Below are 22,417 nucleotides of genomic sequence, written 5' to 3' on the forward strand. Positions count from 1 at the left end.
TTTAGACCTGTGTTAGCCAGAGGAACATACTTAGGTGGCAGAGGATAGTTTCGTATAAAGTACCGGTAAAAAAAAATAGAAAAACTAGAGAAACCTGAGGTTTGAATGCATATTATAGGTAATTTTATAGCTAGAATATTTTATGGGTGCATTTGGGGGGAATTGGTGGCCTTGTATATTTTATTGAAATATGACACTTTAGTGTCACTACTACTGTATATTGGATATGGACTAGAAATACGAAACTAAGCTCAAAACTCGCTCTACCGGCATTTCACCAGAAAAGCGGGGTGTGTTCACAGGATGAATTGTAGCTTGAAAACGAGGTGGTTGAGCCATTATCTCTTGCTGTTCATTGGTATGTACAAATGTTATTCTGCAATTTGTGTGGTAGCTTAGGTCAGGCGCACGGGCCTGGAAGCAGATGCGGCTGTGGCGAAATAGTGAAAATGGGCTTGATTCACATGAAATGTTGAGATTGTCCCTGCGCCATCTTTAGGGCTCATTGTGTAAGTTGTACATGTTTTATTCCTAAAAGCTTCAAATTTCTCAAGGGGCTACATCATACTTTTATTACATGTAGAGGGAATTTAAAATTTTTCAATGCACATTTTTAAAGCAGCTCAATATTAGGTAAACCATCAGTAAAACATTTTGGTTGCAAAAAAAACTATCCTCTGCCACCTTAACAAGATGCCACCGCAAACATCTAAAGTGTGGAAATATTGTTTACGAACGACTGACTCGAAATCTGTCAGATGCAATATCTGTGAATCGGAGTTGTCGTATACGGGCGAACTACAAATATGCTAAATCACATAAGATTGAAAAATAATTCGATAACCAGTGACTAGCATGAAACTCAACAAATATAACCAGTAATTACAAAGTGTTACAGGGTATATTAATTCTCCTCGATCCCGACACATATCTTCGGGTGTCGATAAAATTATTTCTTAAACAAAAACAAATTCCCCGTTTCAAGTGACATTTAAAATCAAAATTCTTAGAAGATATTCTGTTTTTGGAGTTTGTATTTGTAAATAAAGTTCATATATCACTGTATATGTAACATTTATTATTTCCTTCTATCAATATGTAAAAGGCTGAGATCAATAATAAATACGGAAACTACAACAAAAATTCATCCGAGTATAAATACGGAAACTACAACAAAAATTCATCCGAGTAACCGGGTACTCGATCGGAAGATTAAGCGAGTAACCGGTTAATAAAAATCGTCCGATTTGCCAACACTACTAGAAAATAATTTTTACTAACGTCAGACATGAAATTCTGCCCTTTAGCTTTCAGAACGTAAAATCAACAGAGCTGTCTTCTTTACGCTATAGAAGTTATTTTGCTCAAAAGGTCAAAAGTTTTTAGAACTATCTTGAAAATGAAATGTTAACAAACAAGAAAATGAAGGACAGAAACATGGAAAGACCAGAATTAATACCATCAAATTATTAGTAAAAAAGGTAATAAAATTTAGCAAAATTATTTTTATGACCCTTTCTGCATCACAAAAAAGTGTCAACATATTTATAATATATATATATTTATCTCATATGTGTGGATGATACAGGCCATTGGATAAACCTAAGCTTTGTCCACGAGTAGATGTTTATCAATAGTACTTCCGGTTTTGACACAATCCCTCACTTCGAGATTTTATTTTATTGAAACTTTTATTTGTAAAATCCGTGCCCTTATAAAATGAATGATAAACAGCACCAATGTCGTTAAAAGCAAGAAAAAGACTCGTACATGTCAAAGAAGTGTCTTATTTTATCAAGGCTAATTGAAGACGGATGTTAACCCCCCCCCCCCCATTCCTTTAAATTGTTCTCAGAGAAAGTATAGCCTAACAGTTAAGTTGTTGTTATGAGATTCCTTTAACATCTTCAACAATGCTTTTTATATTGTACTACGAATGCATTCCTATAGTAGTAATGTAGGTGTAACTTACCATGGATCAACAATGAATCAGCCCCTAGCCTTGCCTAACACGTTTTGTACTGCCATCGTCCAAAGATTTAATTTTCACGATCCCATGGTCCGTACTACTTTCAGTCAGAAGTTCGTTTGATTGAAAGCTCCAGCAATTGTCAAATAATGTTTTCAAAGACGGAGATAGCAAAAATTCTAAATTTTGAACACGATCTACTTTCTTTCGAAGCATGTCAACATCAACGGTGCTAGGTCATCAAAGTTATACATCATCAATTTGAATTAGCAATCATTCATGTAGTTTTGCAGGGGAAGCATCAAAATTTTTTAAACGAAAGTCGTATGAGATAAAAAGAACATCTATAATCGTGTGATTTGATATTGGCTTTATCCAACTCCTTGAAATGGTGTATATTCGCTCGACAAGCCTAACGAATATATACACCATTTCAACTCGTTGGATAAAGCCAATATCAAATCACACAATATAGATATCCTCTATATATTATATATATAAATATATTTTAAAATGATAGGAAAGAAGATAATCTTGTATGTGAAATCTTAATTTGAATTCTAGGCTTGAAGAATATGATTCCTTGATTAAAATCTTGACAGAGAAAACTTTACAGAAAAGGGAATTAGCTAATTAATCTTAAGTTAAGAGTAGATTGAAAGGTACATGTAATGGTGTGTTTTCTTCTAATGTAAAGTTACTCTATAAATTATAAATATATGGTTGCTAATATTTGTTGACATGCATGCTAGCTCAGATTAATTTCTGCAACTAAAAGACAAGGTCGGGAAAACAATGGCACTATAAACTTAAATAAGATTAGAACTCAGAAGGATGTGTATTAGTAAAACACTAAATCTGCACACACTCAGGGGAACCAGTACTCTACCTTGACATACTAAGTGCACATCCATTCATTGTACCACATACAGATATAGCAATAAGAACTGGCATTAGCCATGCCATGATACCCATGGAATATTCACCAAAGCTCTGAAACAAAGGAAACATCACATGCATACTTAAAACAAGAGGCCCAGGGGCCACATTGCTCACCTGAGCAATTGGCTAGGAAAAAGCACACATCAGACCAGAACTAAAAGTTTAATTCTTATAACACATTTGAACAATTGCCACTATGATGATTCCCTATAAATATCACTAAGCATGGCTTTAAAGTACTAGAAAAGAAGATTTTAAAAGGTTTCCCTAGAAATTCTTATGTAAAACTTTTATCGGCCATTTGGCCCCACCCTATTGCCGGGCGTCATGATTTGAACAAATTTGAATCTAAACTACCTGGGGATGATTCCATAAGTTTCATCTTTCCTGTCTCAATGAATTCCTTAAGTTCTTGAGAAGAAGATTTTTCCTATATATTCCTAATTTCCTATGTTAAAATCGGCCATTTTGTACAACCGGTCATGATAACAAAGAATCTACACTACCTGAGGATGATTCCACATGAGTTTCATCTTTCCTGGTCCAGTGGTTCTTGAAAGAAGAATTTTAAAGATTTTTCCTATATATTCCTATGTAAAACTGATCAGCCATTTTGGACCCACCCTACCCCTGGTGGTCATGATTTGAACAAACTTGAATCTACACTACCTGAGGATGATTTCAAATGAGTTTCATCTTTCCTGGCCCAGTGGTTCTTGAGAAGAAGATTTTTAAAGATTTTTCCTATATATTCTATGTAAAATTTTGATCGGCCAGTTATCCAACTGGGGGCATGATAACAAACTTGAATATACACTACCTAAGGAATTCCATATGATCTTCATCTTTCCTGGCCCAGTGGTTCTTGAGAAGAAGATTTTTAAAGATTTTTCCTATATATTCCTATGTAATTTTTGATCGGCCATTTTGGCCCCACCCTACCCCTGGGGGTCATGATTTGAACAAACTTGAATCTACACTACCTGAGGATGATTCCACATGAGTTTCATCTTTTCTGGCCCAGTGGTTCTTGAGAAGAAGATTTTTAAAGATTTTTCCTATATATTCCTATGTAAAACTTTTCGGCCATTTTGGCCCCACCCTACCCCTGAGGGTCATGATTTGAACAAACTTGAATCTACACTACCTGAGGATGATTCCACAGCATCTTTCCTTGGCCCAGTGGTTCTTGAGAAGAAGATTTTTAAAGATTTTTCCTATATATTCCTATTAAAACTAAGATCGGCCATTTTGGCCCCACCCTACCCCTGGGGGTCATGATTTGAACAAACTTGAATCTACACTACCTGAGGATGATTCCACATGAGTTTCATCTTTTCTGGCCCAGTGGTTCTTGAGAAGAAGATTTTTTAAAAATGCCATTATTTTTTCTCTAATTCATTATTATCTCCCCTTGGAAAAGGGCGTGGCCCTTCATTTGAACAAACTTGAATCCCCTTTACCCAAGGATACTTTGTAGCAAGTTTGACATGAAATTGGCCCAGTGGTTCTTGAGAAGAAGATGAAAATGTGAAAAGTTTACGACAACGACAACGACGACGACGACAACGACGACAACGACAGACAACGGACAAATTTTGATCAGTAAAGCTCACTTGAGCCTTTGGCTCAGGTGAGCTAAAAAGAGAAGACAATTTATTGACAATGGGTAAAAGCAACAACAACATGAATTCTTATAACACAGGCCAATGGATCACATACTGTAAATCACTTTTTATTCGCGAGAACATTATTTTCGCGTAATTACCATCGGTTACGAAAAATTCTCGCGTATAATAGAATTCCTTAAGATTATATGGAGCAACAAACACAATTCGTGAAAATTTTGTCTCGCTGATAAAGAGTCAATGACTATCTCGTGAAAATAAGGTGTCGCGAAAATTAAGTGATCTACAGTACCTCCTTAGAACACTCTATGACTATTTTTTGTCATTTTCTTTAAAATTTAAGTTAAACGCATGATAAAAATTGTATTCTGAATTTGCCCCATTATGCCAACTCATGTTCTGCAGTTCATATTGTACTTAGAAACTTCAGGAGAAAAAAGAAATTGTTTCCTCAGGTTAAACAAAGTTTTTGAGAATGGGTCGTTTTTAGCAACTTGGTCGGGAGAGGGCAAACAAGCTTTTTTTTTTTTTTTACAGATAGCCTTACTTTCAGATATCAAAACTTTTATAAGATGAAAAAACCTACATAAAATGTTGTGACTTTTATATCAAAATCTCGAAATTGATCCAGCTTGGTCAACAAGACCTACATCTGTACTAAAACTGCAGCTGGTTGAAAAATATATTCAATCATATGCTTCACTTAAGCATAATAATGAAAGTCACTATGTAAAAACTTTATCCAAGATAAACTTGATAGGCATGCTTCAAATATTTCAGTACAAATGTGAAAGTGGTATGCCTCGAAAACATATAGGCCCATAGGCCACAGTGCTCACTTCTGTCACCTTGGTCCTACTTTCTTCTGATTTCAAAATTTTAATTCCTACTTAATCACCATGAGAAAGAACTTTATGTGGTAATGGCCAACATTTACGCCCAAAAATCAAACTTTGATGGAGAAATATATAATAATGTTTTAAACAAAGGGGATATCTGCAGACTTCAAAGCACTTAATATTTTATGAACCGTGACGTCAGGAAATTGACACATGTTCAAAATTTGCATGATTTCTACAGAAAATGGTGTACATTAAGCAAAAGTCACCAAGCGCATGTCTGCTCATGCTCAATATTTTTTTGGATATATTTACATTCAATGTGTTTTTCTTCAAAGCCAACAGTGAAATTGATTTGAATAACATTTTCGAGTATATTCACGCGTATAAATATACACAGAGAAACGTGCGTTAACATGACGTCACAATGAGGCTGCAGCGACGTTAGTAAATTGGGCAGGGAGAAATTCAAATACTGATAACATTTTAGTTACTTCCAAACATGTAAATTGTAAATATAAGGAATGTTTTTAAGTTAAGTATGAACTATTGGTGTGTGAATCACACAGACTTGCACGTATAGGCATATTTTTTATGAAGCGCTAGCACGCTTCATGAAATATGCCTACCTGTCAAGTCTGTGTGATTCACACACCAATAACTCACAAAAACATCCTTAAATAATGTGTAGAATGATAATATCAATAAAATATGTAAATATTGTTCTCAGAGCACACCTGAACTTGATAAATTTTATAGTAACCAGAAGTCTCTGTCGAGACTGAAGGTCTACTGGTTTGTACTTATAGCAAAGGAAGAGAAAAGTACTTAAGCAGTTGGGAATTGAAACTTTACAACAGCAATAAATGATCCTTGATTAAGTCTCTTTATGTTCTTAGTGTAGTCTACTTGCATGCCACATTATATTATAATCAGACTAAAACTGTATTTGGAGTAGCATTTTGAGAGTATTTAACAGAAATTTCTATTTTTAGTAACCAAGGCAATAATGTTCATCAAAATCAAAAACCGATATGCATAATTATGTATCTTAGTGTAGTCTACTTGTGTGCCAAGTTATATTGAAATAAGACCAAAACTGTAGGAGACATAGCATTTTGAAAGAATTTCACAGAAATTTCTATTTTAGTAACCACAGCAGGGGTGTGCAATTAAAAAAATCAATAACTAGCCCACGGGCTAGTGGCAGCTATAAAGTTACTAGCCCCAAGTGAAAAGTTACTAGCCCAAATATAGGGGCAAAAATTAAAATAAAAAACTATACGTTGAAAAGATATTAATTGTTGAAAAAGTCAGGGTACTGAGGTCATTCTTTTTAAAATTAAAGTTTAATTCTCACTATGAAATTAAATCATGTATAAATTATAATGAAAGAAGATAAAAATGAATCTTTCCTTTTTCTGAACATTGCACTAGCTCATTTAGAATGAAATTTAATTCATTTTGTTCTCATCTTAAACCATTAAATACACTATAAATATATTTTATGTGAGTCATAAAACACTTATCTTTCAGTTGATTGAGTGATCGTAAATAATTTAATGAGATATCTGCATGTATTTACCATAAATAAAAGAATAGAGGAAATTTGGGTTAGGAAAAAACGATCGTTTTTAGAAGTAAATAAGTCAGGTCAGGTCAGCTGCAAAACAGATAAGATTATGGAGATTTATTGAGAGTAGGAGCATGTTGTCAGAAAAGTTTTCACTGGTTGGGAATTTGATAACAAAAACGAGTGAAAATACAGGTTGTGCTTTTCATGTATTGCGTGTGTAGGTATAATTTTTACTAGCCCGACAGGCTACCTCCATGCAGAAAATCACTAGTCCAACCCCAAAAAGTGGTAGCCCCAGGCGTCGGGTGATGCTAATTGCACACCCCTGCACAGCAACACCATTCATCAAAATCAAAAACTGATTCATATAATTATGTATCTTAGTGTAGTCTACTTGTACGGCATGTTATATTAATATCAGACTAAAACTGTATTTGGAGTAGCATTTTGAGAGAATTTAACAGAAATTTCTATTTTTAGTAACCAAGGCAATAATGTTCATCGAAGTCAAAAGTCGATATATATATAATTATGTATCTTAGTGTAGTCCACTTGTGTGCCAGGTTATATTGAAATCAGACCGAAACTGTAGGAGTAGTAGCATTTTGAAAGAATTTCACAGAAATTTCTTTTTTTAGTAACCACGGCAACACCATTCATCCAAATCAAAAACAATATACACATGTACAGAATTAATTTTCAGTTATTTCTCGCATTATTGAAGCAGTAGATTGAGTTTGACGAGGGATTTTTAATATTCGTAAGGGTGATGCGCCCTCCTGGTTGCACTGGCCGTAAGTTTAGACCATTTAGACCATATTCTTTCTGGAAACAGAAAGAATATGGTTGCAGGGAATTTATTTTACGGAGTTTCAGATGAAATTACAAGTGAATGACCTACTTCGAAAATCCAAGATGGCGCTCTCGATGGGTACCTTGTTCATTATTAAATATGGGTACATTTTTTTTAATTAAAAGAAAAATAAGTAACGTCAGGTGCCTGTGAGCTAAATAGGCCTTATTGCTATTAAGGACATACGCAAGGTACCTTACCTACTGATAACTTTTCAAGATATTCTAAATTTAAACTTATAATACCATTACATGTTCTTACACAAAAAATCAGCATGTGTTACCAGGGGTTTTGAAAAGATATCAAATTATGAAATTTTTGCACTATTCAAAGAAAAATGTACAGAAATTACGAAACATAAATTCCAGATTTTTTTTTATCAAAATTTGTTTCAGAAGAGGTGTACAAATCCATATATAGACATTAAAAGTATTGCACACAGGTCCTTCATTTAGTGGAACTCTTCAACTCCAGGGAAGAACCAATTAAAGTGAAAACTATGTTGCGTATGACCTTAATTAAGATTTTTTGTTATTGATTTTAGCCTAACATAATGGGCATTACATAAAATTTGATACTCAATTTTGTCCATGCAATTACCACAAGTCTATTTTTGAAAAAAAAAATAATAAATGTGTGTAACTTTTGAATATTTGCATTTTAATATTATACATAGTGTTGCACTCCTATTCTTGAAAGCTATTTTTTTCTTATTTTCTGTTTATTTGCATAAAAAGTTCCTATAATTAGCCCCAGTCCTCTTTAACTCTGGGGACCATGATTTGAACAATCATATCTATGGAATTATTTGCTCATGATGGCACTCAATCAGAACATAAGGGAGTTAACAGCTATAATATGACAACACTACTAACTATACTGAGAAAAAAATTAAATATACTGCAACATAATACAGAAATTTCCAGGTAAACAAGAAAATAGGAGAATGCTTTACAGTATGAGGCCAACAATCAAAGATGATTTGTTTGTGGGGTACTTAAATAGACCTACCAAATTTGCCCCTACCCAAACCTTTTTTTCAGTACTATGAAATTTTTTATTTTTTTTAAATACATGCAATGTAAAACCTCATATTTTCGAGGGGTCAAATTTTCGTGGTTTGAAGAAAATATATTGGTTCGTGGTTGAAGAATTGTTCACTAGTAATACACACAGGCCTTTAGAACGCTTAGAAAAAAATTGAGGTGTTGAAAAAAAAAATAAAGGCATGGAACTCTTTTCATAGGGTACCCACTTTTGCCTATAAAATTCTTTTAAATCAGATGTTTACAATTTTACTTTCTATCCATATCTATTCAGATATAAACAATCTTCATTACTACCAAAGTTCATTCCGTAATTCCTTATACTTCTCGAGATATTCTGAAATCAATTCCAAAACTGACCTTAATTTTTTTTACTCGACATCAGCTTGGGCCTTAGAAGAGCTACACTAATTGTAAAGCGGGAATGATGGGACAAATTTTCCCCGGAATTTATTCTAAACTCAATGAATATTTGCTATTTGCATTCAAGCTTTACAAGGTTTTTATCTAATTTGATCATATGATCTTACTACATCACAAACAACATTTTAGCGGTCTAATTGTTTTGAAAATCGAGAGGTATATAATGCATTCCAGGAAAAATTTGTTCTACCATGGCTTCATTTACATTCATAATCAACATGGCAGTGCAGTTGTTGATGTAGATGTTTTCAAATTAATTTTTCGCGAAAGGAATTATTACGGACTTAATGTTACAATCTAGAGTAAGAAATCAACTTTAAATTGTTGAAAGATTTGCAAATACTATGAACTCTTCGCTACACTTCAAACACCGTCTGTTTACATGTGAATGACCAGGGGCCCAAGCTTATGTCGAGTAAAAGAATCATTTTTAAAATTGATTTCAAAATATCTCAAGAAATATATGGAATTTCGGAATAAGCTTTGGAAGAAAATGAAGAATGTTTATCTATGAATGAATTTAAATAGAAAGTAGAATTTTAGAGCATTTGAATAAAAATTATTTTATTAGCGAAACTGGGTACCCAGTGTAAGAGTTCCATACCTTTATTTTTTTTTTTACACACAAATTTTTTTTAAGCGATCCAAAGGCCTGTAGTAATACATGTGAAAAATTGCATTTCATGGTGGACATAAATTCTTGGTCTCTTCATACCTTGAAAACCACAAAAATAAAAACCCCATGAAAATTAGTGATTTCACAGTAGACATTATTTCATTTCAAAGATTTACAATATCTTATTTCTTACAATTTTTTATAGCAATAAATATTAAATCTGCCTTGTCCAGAGGATGTTTAATGATAATATCAATAAATTTCTAAGTCTGTACATTTTTGACACTGATTAATCAAAGTATCAGATAGCCAAAAAAATCCCACCTACCTATACCCACCCATTTTGAAAAAATGTGGGTCAGGGTACATCAAACAAACAAAAAAATAATGATGGTCTAAATAAACAAGCTTCCAAAGAAAAGCATTTGCATGCAATACAGCATCAAAATATAGCTCTGTTATTGCAGTTTATGCATTAATACACAGCTCTAATTAAATTACCTGGACATACTCAAAGCAGTACCATTCATAGTACCACTAACAGACACTGCTATTAATACTGGCATCAACCAAGCCATAACACCCATTGTCCTTTCCCCAAAAGTCTGAAAAAGACAGGTTTCTAGCAGTCAAATTCTTTTTATAATATATAATTTTTCCCATCTCATCCACTGTCTTCATGCAAGTTAGTGTTTCTAGCTCAGATCAGCAGTCTACTGATACTGTCATTTTTGCAATTTGCCTTGGCCCACTTCATTCCCTTTCAACTAAATGGAAATTCATAGTTTCAGATTTTTTTTTAAAATCTCACTTCTGATATTCATAGTACACTTAAAATTAATAGCTAAAATTGTCACTGACTATTTTTGAATTTTTTTTTAAAGAAATTCAAAACAATGTACATGCAACATTCTTAAAAGTACCATGATGTCAAAAATGTAAATAGTAGAAAACCAAAGATTTATAAAAATCGAACATCAGTCTCTGAATTCTAACATAAACTACAGGTCAACCTGACTACTCTGGACATAGCTGCACTTCAACCATATCTTAAGTCCCAAAAGGAAATTTCTCATATCACATTTAAGGAAGTACACATGCTTTTTGCAGTGCTGTAAAGATTGTTCAACTTGAGAGATGCAGCACTGTTCAATGAACAAGTAAGTTCAGAAAATGGGTATCATCTTAGTAAAGTACTTATACATATGTACCGGTATTTATTTTTCACATATGTAAATGAGCTAGGAACTAATGACATAACATGTCTCCTCAGTTTCCTTCACCTCTAGCTCTCTTACGTCCTTTCCTTTTCTCCTTGATGGTATTTTGATTTTGACAGGGTTACATCCAACTTAGAATTACCATCACATAGATAATGCTATTTTGCATTTTTGGACTTCACCATATGGCCCATATTGACCAGGGTTTGAATCAAACTCCATCAAAGTAAAAATTTATATGGAAGCCTGTTCATTTTGTTGAAAAATTAATTTATCCTTTTTGTTCCACTAAAGAGTTAGGCTGGAGTATTTTATTTCTTTTCTGTTTGTTAATGTCTATAGCCTAAGCATAACTTTTTAAATACATTAATTTTTTGCTTACACAACATTTTTAGTGATTGCACCAAAGCTCAAGATATAACTGCATGGACAAAATGATATAACTGAATGTGGAAAATTAAAAAACACATTTACAGAGCTAAACTTTTCAACACGTTCAAATCATTACTAATTTATTATAAAATTTTTGGATTGCAAGATTACAGATTGAACTTTAAAAGTCAATGTTTCTACTCCTCTTCTTTGCCCATTAAAACTCTCAATAAGATCACTTTTCTTTTGTTATAATAAATACAGAAATGGTATATAATCTGTATTTTGAAACAAAAAAAAAACTGTTTGGTTATAGCTGATAAAATTTTATTCCAAATGTTATTCAAATATGACCATTTTCAAAAGAGCTAGGTTAGTTTTTTCTTCAATGTACATTAAAAAATAAATCATTGATTTTGTGGTTTTACCCCATGCATTTGAATTAAACATTTTAAAAACAACAAAAAAGCGAGAATTAAGTGTGAATGAAGTGATATTACATGAAGAAGTACGTACCACAGCGACAGCTGGTGATTTGAGCATTTCTACTGGACTCAGGACTCCCAGATAGGCTACGTTGGCTATTAAATACGTCACAATCACTAAAGTCATGGAAATAAGGATGGCTCGCGGTAAATTTCTGAAAATAATCAAAAATCAAATATTAGTCAAACACATACGATAATACAGAAAATCAATATTGGAAAGACTGTATTTTAATCAATTTACAGTAAGCACTTTTTTGTATTAGTCAATCTAAAACTGCTCCTTTTGTTGCTTCTTGTTCCAACATTACACAAGAAAGCTTTTACTGATAATTCTTTTAAAGTTCATCATTTCAAAAGTTCTACAGTTGATAAAAGAACCTTGTCAGCAAATACAAAAAATTCTGTCTCAAAAGTTGTATATAAAGTGATGGTATTTAAAATGACACTCCCAAATTTTGCAATTTTTGTATATCGATCTACATGTACTGTCTATTGAACAAAATTTTCCCGAGGGTAATTCACAATGCAATTATATTTTACTAAAATCTGGTTAAAACTGTAGGAGTTTAGAATTTAGAAAAATAAAAAAAATAAAATACATACAAGCAATGGACACAAAATTTCCTGGTCTAAAATATGATATGTTGAGCTGAAAATTTATTGGGATATGTAAAAAAAAATGGATGAAAAACTTTAAAGTCTGTAATTATACTAAGTTGTATGTGTGGGTGGTTATGCTACATCTACTGAAGATTACATCTTAACAAATGTACACAAATACACGAATTAAAAAAATTACTGTAAAATTAAAATGAAACAGAGCATTTTTTTCTTATTTAACTTCCTTACCTGTTAGGATCAACTAGTTCTCCGACCAAGAAATTCAAGTAACTCCTAAAATTAAAGAAACTGGTTTGAAGTATGTTATTTTAATGCATAACCATTTATTTTGGCTCCATCTTGATACTAGATAATGAGTTGATATATCTTACACTAATTTAGTATAATATATAATTTGAAAAGAACAGGAATTTTGCTTTACCATTTATTAAGGGCTCCATGATTAATTAATACAGCAGGAAGGAAAAGAAAGGGAGGGACTTACAATTTACTATCTACTACGGACCCTATAACTACTACACGAAGGGATAGAAATTCTAAATTACTGTCCAAAACGCTGCCCAAGTCCTGTATGAATAGAGAGAAATTCTAGATCACTATCCACAACAACTTCCCAAGTCCTGCATAAAGGGATAGAAATTCTAGATTACTTTCCACAAATCCTGCATGAAGGGTCGGATAGAAATTTTAGATTACTTTCCACAACAACTTCCCAAGTCCTGCATAAGGGGATAGAAATTCTAGATTACTTTCCACAAGTCCTGCATGAATGGTCAGATAGAAATTCTAGATTACTATACACAACAAGATAAAAGTCCCATTTTCTGCATGAATGGAGAGAAATTCTAGATTACTATCCACAACGACTTCCCAAGTCCTGCATGAAGGGATAGAAATTCTAGATTACTTTCCACGACAACTTCCCAAGTCCTGCATGAAGGGATAGAAATTCTAGATTACTTTCCACAAGTCCTGCATGAAGATAAAAGGAGAGAAATTAATTTACCAAAACTATGGGTCAAAAATCCTGCAGGAAAGGGAATGGAGAGGAATTTTATTTACCAGTACATGTAACTCCGTCTCTTTTATAAAATGAATAGGAGAGGATTCTTCTTCACTATCCACTTCAGCATCCACAATCCATAATATTAAATATTAAACGGAAGAATTACACTTTTCCGTTCTCTAAATGCCCGAAATCCTGCAAAAAATAAAATGTAGAGAAATTCCACATACCATCCACTATAGGCCCAAAATCCTGAATAAAATGAAATCGCAATCGCTCCAGCACTGTAGTCACTACCCTCAAATGCATTCTCAAAATTTTCTGTTTCTCCTGAAATAGAAATTACAAATAAAACAGGTCCAACAACCACAATTGCTACCTGAGTAATAATTTGTATTACTATATAGAAGTAATTGTTGAAAGATTTTTTCAAGCTACGAGACAGTTTGGATGATATTAACACAGTGTATAATATAACTGTACATCGGACCGCCCGAAATGCACAAATCTCGTCACAGGCAAACAGATTTGCATGTATCAATAGTCTGCTTGATGTGAAAAAGTTTTCAATAAATTAAAATTTAGTTATGCTTATTTGATAAACTCTCTCAAATCGACTATAGTAGTATTGGCATCAAAGTGTAACAACTAAATGAGTGGATTTCGTCTATAGGTTCAGGATCAAGGATATGGTGATCAGGACTGTTCACATCATTGTTAAAACCAATTAATAAAACAAATGCTCTCTTGGGTAGGAGTGAAACGGTTCACCCCAGTATCGATTCACCACGGTATTTTTTCTCGGTTCGATACACAGTACAAAATCTCTATTATCGGTTCCGGTTCGTTTTTCAGTCGGGATCATCACACAGTTGGGTTTTGCATAAGGTATAAACATGCACCTCAATATAATTAGTTCAAAAATGTGTAAATTTTTGTGGACTTACAGTTTGTAAATTTTTTTTTAATAAATAGTAATAAATCAATACATGTAGTAATAAATCAATAAAATTGATTTCTTCTATCCATTTTGCACATAAATTATTTTACCAGATAAAGTAAAAGGAAGCATAAAACAACAGTTGACTTTGTTTCCTTCTATCAACTTGTATCATATGGAAAATAACCGAACAGATACCAAATTTTACAATACGTATCAAACCATGAAGGAGGCGAATCGTTTCACCCCTACTCTTTTGGTTTTTCGCAGGGCTGACAACTATTGCCAGCTGTCAGACATAGGTGTGTCAAGCTTATTTTACCGTTAGTTTACAGTTAGTTTTAAACACTGATTAACATCGATATAAATTTTGGGCAGGGCTGATTTTGGACCTACCCTTTCCAATGATGTAGTACATTCCAATGACAATGATAATAGCAAGAGCTATCAGCTTGCTTAAAGTGATGACTACTTGAACTTTGGCTGCCCATTTTACATTACGACAGTTCACTGCAATTAACAGACCTAAATAAACAAGAAAAGGTTATTAAAACAAAGCTATTTTCATTTAAAAGTTATCATAACTGTTAATTTTTTTTAAAAATGTGCCAATCTTCAATATTATGGGTTTAAAAGTCAAAGTACATGTGTATTTTGGAAAAGGTCTTGTCACAGTAAATTAATGCACATGTAAATTATGAACAACTTACCTTCTTTCATTCTAAAACTTTATACAAATGTTAATGTTTTTGAAAAATATGTCAAACTTCAATGTCAAGGTCATGAAAAAACTCTGGATCATATTATAAAAAAAACTTCTTTTTTAGTTTTATAAGATCGTCCTTACCCATGGATTCTCTTTAAATACTGTACTAGAGCAGGTTACCATGGTTACAATCGCAGTCAGAAAAGATATTGATTTTTTGTCAATATGTAGCAAAGTGGTTGCTTGGCAAGGAAAAATTTATACAATTTCCCCCACATTGCAACTATTTTCTTTACATATCATTTTGAATTCTAAGCCTAAACAAACAAAATGAAATAGGGAGACCCCTCCCGATTTAAAGTTGCTAAAGATACTTACAAAATATACAAGCAGCCAGCAATGCCAAGGCCTCTTCTGGTATTTCACAGTCTGGAAACATGGGTTTGAGGATGTAGAGGGAAAATATCAATGCTGAGGCAGCAATACCAACTGGACATATAAGCAGAAAGTTTATCCATAGACAGATAAATGCAGGTATGTCTCCAAACGCTCTTTTGATGTAGACATACTCTCCACCCGATTCTGGAATGGTAGTTCCTAACTCTGCATAACATATCGCACAGAGGGTATTGTAAATACCGCACACAACCCACATTACCAAGGAAAAGCCTACAGACTTGGTTTCTTTCAATATTCCCACTGGAGACACAAAAATACCAGAGCCAATTATGATTCCTACAATAATGGCTACGCCTTGTAACAATGTGATCTGTCGCTTGATGATCACTTTTTCAATTTTTTCGTCGATCGATTCATCAGATTTCTTTGAAGAACTCATAGCTGTCCAATCCTAATTCTGAAAAACAGAACAGAACTAGAAAACTGACACTGTTATTAATAGTTGTTGAGTCATAAGCAATGCACATGTATTCAAACATATTAAGGATTCAAATCATAAGCAATGAGTCAATGAATATTCTTATGTAAAAAGACTATCAATTCATAAGAATAGATCTACACTTTGTTTTATCTACCCACTTTCATGCATAAGCATTTAGCTTACACTTCACTTTTCTAATAGTTTAGCAATTTATGACTTGTGTAAGTATTTTTATGCTCCCATAATCAAAAATTTGGGTGCATAAAGATTTTGCTCCATCAATCTATCTGCTTATCTGTTTTTTTTCTGCAAACACTTTAACCTTGCCTATTACTTAGTTAAAAATGGTTTGAACTATGGCTTTCATATTTCACAGTGTATTCCTTGTGACAAGACCTTTCTTTGAGTACCAACTACATGTACATGTACTATCATATTTGATCTTTTGACCTTAGATTTTGACCCACTTTTGCAAATTTAACCAAATTTACCAAATGTTATAAATCTGATGATATACCTTCCCCTGAACCAAAAATACTTTGTAGAAAGTTTGAATGAAATTGACCCAGTGGTCAAGATTTGTGAAAATTTACAACAACAAAAGATAATGGACAAATTTTGATCAGAAAAGCTTACTTCAGCTCAGGTGAGCTAAAAAGTAAAAAGACCGGCCATTATAATAATATTGTAGCTGTAGAACATTCGCCTTTTGCTTCTATAAATATTAGTCTTTGACCATACGTTACAGATCCGGGAAGTCTGATTATGTGCTGTTTACGGTGGAAGATTTTCTGCACATTGTTTGGGAAAATTTCGACACTTAAATTTCCTGCAACAGTCAATCTATTACCTTTATCTCCCTAATTATTTACACATTCTTTAATCAATGTATATATCAGAGCTGTGGAAAACTTTTTCAGATAGCCAGTCATTCGGACCGACAAGAAGACAAAATATGCCGGTCTGAAGTGATTTTTGCCAGTCCGAAATAGTATAGTTGCAAAAATAAAAAGAAAAGCATTACATTTATTTTCTTAAGTACACTTTACTTAATAAAACATTAAAAAAGTCTTCATTTCCAAGTCTTCGTTTTCGTTTTTTTTGCATTTATAACAATACTAGATTGCATCACTTTTTGGCAGGTAACAATGATAATTCTGCATAATAAACATAATTTTTCTTAAACATTAATGCATTTGGGAATTATATTTTGCCTTGAAAATGAGTCTAAGAAACTCTGTGCATCTATGATAAAGATACCAATATCATGAACATGATCGATGAAAAAAACGAAATCTGGGACAGTCGAAACAACAGAAGTATTAGGTTTACCGCTTTACTCAACTGTGTTTGAATTTTTTTCTGTCAAAATGTTTTTCATACCCAGCTATTTAGCCTGTGTAATCTTTTTTTAAAATGTTTTTTACCTAATTCTGTCCCATTTGTAAATTTAAAAGGTCATGCGAGACAATGCTGGTTTCACTTTCATTTCCTATAGCCTCGATCTCGTGCAAAGAAAAAGTATTGCGCAATCGTTTATATGGTACGATAACTAAGCTGGGAAGTGTGCCGCTGATAGGCCTAAATCAAAATGGAAAATCAAAAACCTTTAACAAAGAAAATTAAGAGGTCGGTCATTTGGGCCGACATCGATAGCATTTTTACCGGTCACAGGCATTTTTTGCCGGTCTTGCCGGCATGACCGGCAATTTTCCACAGCTCTGATATATTATTTTTTCCACCTTTCAACCCATTTTAGTTGTGTTCTAAACCAATGGTGAATATATTGGTCGATAAAAACATGACAATGAATGATTGAGAGATGGATAAAATACATATAAATTGAATAAAGAATGTGTACAGAATACTTGATATCGCGATTACTTAACTTAGCGAAACTCTTTCGCGATGGAGGTAGAAATACCTGTTGGATGGGGACAAATTCGATAGAACGTTCTATTGTTAAAATGATATTGTCCTACGGACCCGGTTTAACAATAGAATTCGATCGTTCCGTATATTTGCAATGTAGCAAAAGAAACACGGGCGATAACTCGTACTCAGTGCATTTACTACGAACAATCCAGAGAGTTCCAAATGTAAACATGGCAGGTAAATTTGAAGCAAGAGAAAATGTTCACTACTGTAAACAATGCCATGCCCCAGTAATCTCGCAAGATTTGAGCTTTCTCGGCTCCCCGCAAAAGAGCAGTAGTTAGATAACTGTGAGGTAATCGCAATATTACTTACTAGAGAGTGAAAGGTAGTTGATTGACAAATGCTGGAACGTGGCACTCAAAATTCTCTTTACCATGTTAACAGTGCCATAGAGAGTGAAAGGTAGTTGATTGATTCAAAAAAATCACCAAAATTTCCAAATGCTGGACAATCGGGATAACGTCAAACTTGTTTATTCAATGCACTCAGATAAGTTTCATTGTTTATTTAACAATGTTAATTAGCCACAGGAAATCACCATGTTAACAGTGCACAAGCTTATAGAATTTGATTATCTTGTCATAAATGCAAGGTGAAACACATAGATTAATGTGTTAATTTTATTAAAAACATAAATTAAAGACAATGAAATACTAATCAAACTGTAAAATCAGAATACAAAGAGATCGTTTTTTGAAAACGAAAGTAGAAAACTACAAAGCATAGCTGCTGATTTTATCTACCTATAATCTAATCTATCTACCTATAATGAAAAATATTGTAAAGTTTGCTAGTTAAAATATTATGAAATTAAGATGAAACAATCAAGTGTATGTCAATTAGAATTTCGTTTCCCTTCCTTCTCCCAAAAGTAATATTTTATAGGTACTAATGGCACCATCAAGCCTGACAAATTTCATGACTGTGTATATTATAAATTTCAGTAAACCAGAATTTCTAATTTATTGAAATTTAAAAAAAAAATCTCAAAAAGTTTTCAGCAGGACTTTACAGTATCAAAATCATATATTTTTTAGCCTTTGAAAAAAATGATTTAAAAGTTGTACAATTTTCAATTTTTCACTAAATTATGTGTCCTGGTAGAAAAAAAAACGTTTTGATGAGAGAGGCACTTATTTTAGCAAAAATATTTCAATTTTGGGGGGAAAAAAATTTTTTTTTAATTTTTTTAAATTAATTTTTTGTGTTAAATTAATCCTTAAGTTGTATTTATAAGTGATATCAAATATTATAAATTTAAAAAAAGATCATTTCATTATCATTTAATTTCACGACAAAATGTTGCGAATTTAGAGCTTTGAAAAATGTAGCATGGGAAAAAAGTTGGCATGCAGAATTGCATAAATTGCACAATATTCAGTTAACTGAAGCACGGGGTCTGTAGTGTTATTTTCAAAGACTAATACTGTATATTATAAAACCATGATGCAAAAGTTTTGCAACTACAATTACTGTAGTTAGAATAATCTAACTGTGTCTCGTGACAAGCCCTCACCACAGTTTCAAAATTCGCAATGTAGCAAAAAATTAACAAACCTTTTGAAGAATACAGAGGGATTTGCACAAGAAATAACTTCAAAATTAATTATAACAAACCTTTTTGAGGTTGCCTATACATGTACCTTTAAACCTAATGTATAATCCAAATAAAGACGAAAATTCAACTAATTTTCTCGTTTTTCTTCACTTCAAATTTACACGCCATGTTTGCTTTGGAATTCTCTGGATTGTTCGTAGTAAATGCACTGAGTACAAGTTATTGCCTGTGTTTCTAATGCTACACTACGTATACATGGAACAAATTCTATGGTTAAACCGGGTCCGTAGGACATTTATCATTTTATATTTAAATCCACTGAATATTTTCTCCTTTATTTCTTTATAAAACCCATTGCATTAATCACTGCATGAACTACATTAGGCATGTCGCCTTTACAGATTTCTTGATCAGTGGCTGTTCCATCAATGAAACGTATAAAGACGTTCTCATCATTAATACAATAATTAAACTTTTTAACCCTTCTTTAAATGATTATTTAAACAGATATAATTATAAACAATAAAATGTCTTTCTATGTTTGTTATTACTGGAATTAACGGTCGCAGCTATTGCAGAAAAAATTTACATATCCTGCTTACGCGCGTTATGCATTTTTTCTGCAACAGCTGCAACCGTTAATTCCAGTAATAACAAACAAAGAAAGCATTTTACTGTTTAAAACCATAGAACATTCTATCTATGATTACTACAAGCTGCTCTGATATTAAATGACATATAGTTAGATTGCAACATGGTTCATTTTAAACATATGTGAGTTGTAGACTTGGAATTATCAATTCAAAATTGAACTATTCAATATGTTCAACTTAACTTTCAGTTTTTGATATATCTATATTTTTACCCCTAAACATTATATTAGATTGTGGTGCTAATACAGTAAGTAATAGAGAGACGATTATCACTGATTATATTGGCTTGTGATGCTTATATAGTAAACAATATTGGAGAAAGTGTAATACAGCTAGATAAGATTTCCAGTTTCATCCAGTTCATGTTGCGTACATCATAGGGCTGCCACGGTTCAGACATTTTTCGGTTCGGTTCGGTTCAGAAAATAAATTCTCGGTTTTCGGTTTTTTCGGTTCGGTTTTCATTTTGAGAATTTAAATAAAACATCTTTATATATATCAAAGGATAATAAGGATTAAGGACATTGTAGAAAGTACTATTTTGCCGACACAAATTTCTATCCATTTTATTCAACAGAACAAGTTGTTAAATGTAACAAAAAATAACAAAGTAATAAACTTCTCGTTTAAAATAAAATAAAATAAATAAAGTTATTGACTAGAGTTATCTTGTTTCAAACAATTGAAAATTCAAAACGTGAAGTATTCCCACACTTGTGATTTGGTTTTCCTTCCACATGTGTATGCCATGTTTAAATGTCTTCGATGTTACCTGTATTTTCATTGGTTAAAGAACCCTTCATTGAAATAAACAACCAATCACAACGCGTGTTGCAAGCAAATTAGTATTATATAAAAGATTCCGGAAAAATCGAACCGAACCGAACGCCATTTCGGAGCGGTTAACCGAGTTTTCGGTTAACCGTGACAGCCCTAGTACATCACCCTAGCTGCAGATCTGTAGCTATCCGGAAAAATGTATATTGATAGACCGGATATCCGGTCTATCAATATATATTTTCCGGATACCCTGCAGCTAACACATTACAGTGCCACCCATTGAAAAAACTGTATATTTATTGCGCACAAAAAAGTGCGCTGGTGATTATTTCTTCCAAATTCTTACCTCAATTGCAAAAGAGGGAAGATTTAAGTTTCCCTCTTCTACATAGAGAGACCTATATATTAGTATATAGGGTTATCGAACTAAGCATATTGGACCGAATTATATGAAACCAAAATGGCAGTATATATAATCGAAATGTTCGATGATGACAATATCAGGGTTATATACAACAATTATGACGAATGTTTTGTTGTGGAAAGAGTCAAAGAATATGTTAGGAACACACAGTTAGTAATATTTTGAGATTACAGTTTTAGGAACATGGAGAAATAAATCGAAAACCGAGCGCACTTTTTTGTGCGCAATAAATATACAGTTTTTTCAATGGGTGGCACTGTAGCTATCCGGTCTATCAATATATATTTTTCCGGATAGCTACAGATCTGCAGCTAACATCACCCACACGCCTGTACAACACATTTTCTTCAATATGCATCTACGATGTTACATATTATAAATATAAAACAATTTTTTATACAATTAATTCGGGTCTACTGCTTTCTTTGTACTAACCGCTTGTTAAGTTGTAAATGAAAGTTTAGTTTGGACCAACGTGCTTTCCACAAGAATCCTTTTTCGCCTTCTGTGACAAAAGATTTTCGGAGGTGTTTTTATTTTTTCGTACCTATTCTATTTTGACCCCCCTTTCTCACAGTGGAGGAGGAAAATGATACACGTATAATTGTTTCCATATATATATATTTTAAGCACATTATTTATTTGTATACATCATGTACATGGTATATGTGTTTCTTTCCAATGGATCCTCTCTGTCTTTTTTTTGGAAGATTAGTTTTTCTTTGAGGCTTAAACACTGATTAGACCGAATTTCAGTGGAGAACCGGTGACTATACAATTTAATACCAGTATGTTTCAGGTTTCTTGTGCATTTTGTGCATATAAGCCAAAAATAACCATTTTTTACACAGTAGGTGGGAACATCTTTTTCTCTAGAAAATTTCAAGATGTTTGTTGAGGATTAAGAGAGAAAAAATAAAATGCAAGGAAAAAAATCAA

At 32.8% G+C, this 22,417-nt stretch overlaps 1 protein-coding gene across 4 annotated transcripts in view; it reads right to left on the minus strand.

Moving 5' to 3' along the window:
- Nucleotides 1-21,996, minus strand: part of LOC134249581 (large neutral amino acids transporter small subunit 1-like) — a 40,213-nt gene extending 18,217 nt beyond the window's left edge. Inside the window, exons 1-7 of one of the 4 annotated variants that reach the window (XM_062731914.1) lie at nucleotides 21,950-21,996; nucleotides 15,624-16,119; nucleotides 14,936-15,064; nucleotides 13,830-13,929; nucleotides 12,822-12,866; nucleotides 12,001-12,124; nucleotides 10,394-10,497 (exon numbers count right to left, since the gene is read on the minus strand). In XM_062731914.1, coding sequence (XP_062587898.1) covers nucleotides 10,394-10,497; nucleotides 12,001-12,124; nucleotides 12,822-12,866; nucleotides 13,830-13,929; nucleotides 14,936-15,064; nucleotides 15,624-16,083 — 962 coding nt within the window. In that variant the 5' untranslated portion in view covers nucleotides 16,084-16,119; nucleotides 21,950-21,996. The other 3 variants (XM_062731917.1, XM_062731913.1, XM_062731915.1) reach the window with 3 other exon arrangements.
- Between the last annotated feature and the right edge of the window lie 421 nt (nucleotides 21,997-22,417).

Source organism: Saccostrea cucullata, unplaced genomic scaffold (assembly GCF_032062105.1).
Source record: "Saccostrea cucullata isolate Sc308-1 unplaced genomic scaffold, CSIRO_AGI_Scuc_v1 ctg2074, whole genome shotgun sequence".
NCBI classification, from domain to species: domain Eukaryota; kingdom Metazoa; phylum Mollusca; class Bivalvia; order Ostreida; family Ostreidae; genus Saccostrea; species Saccostrea cuccullata.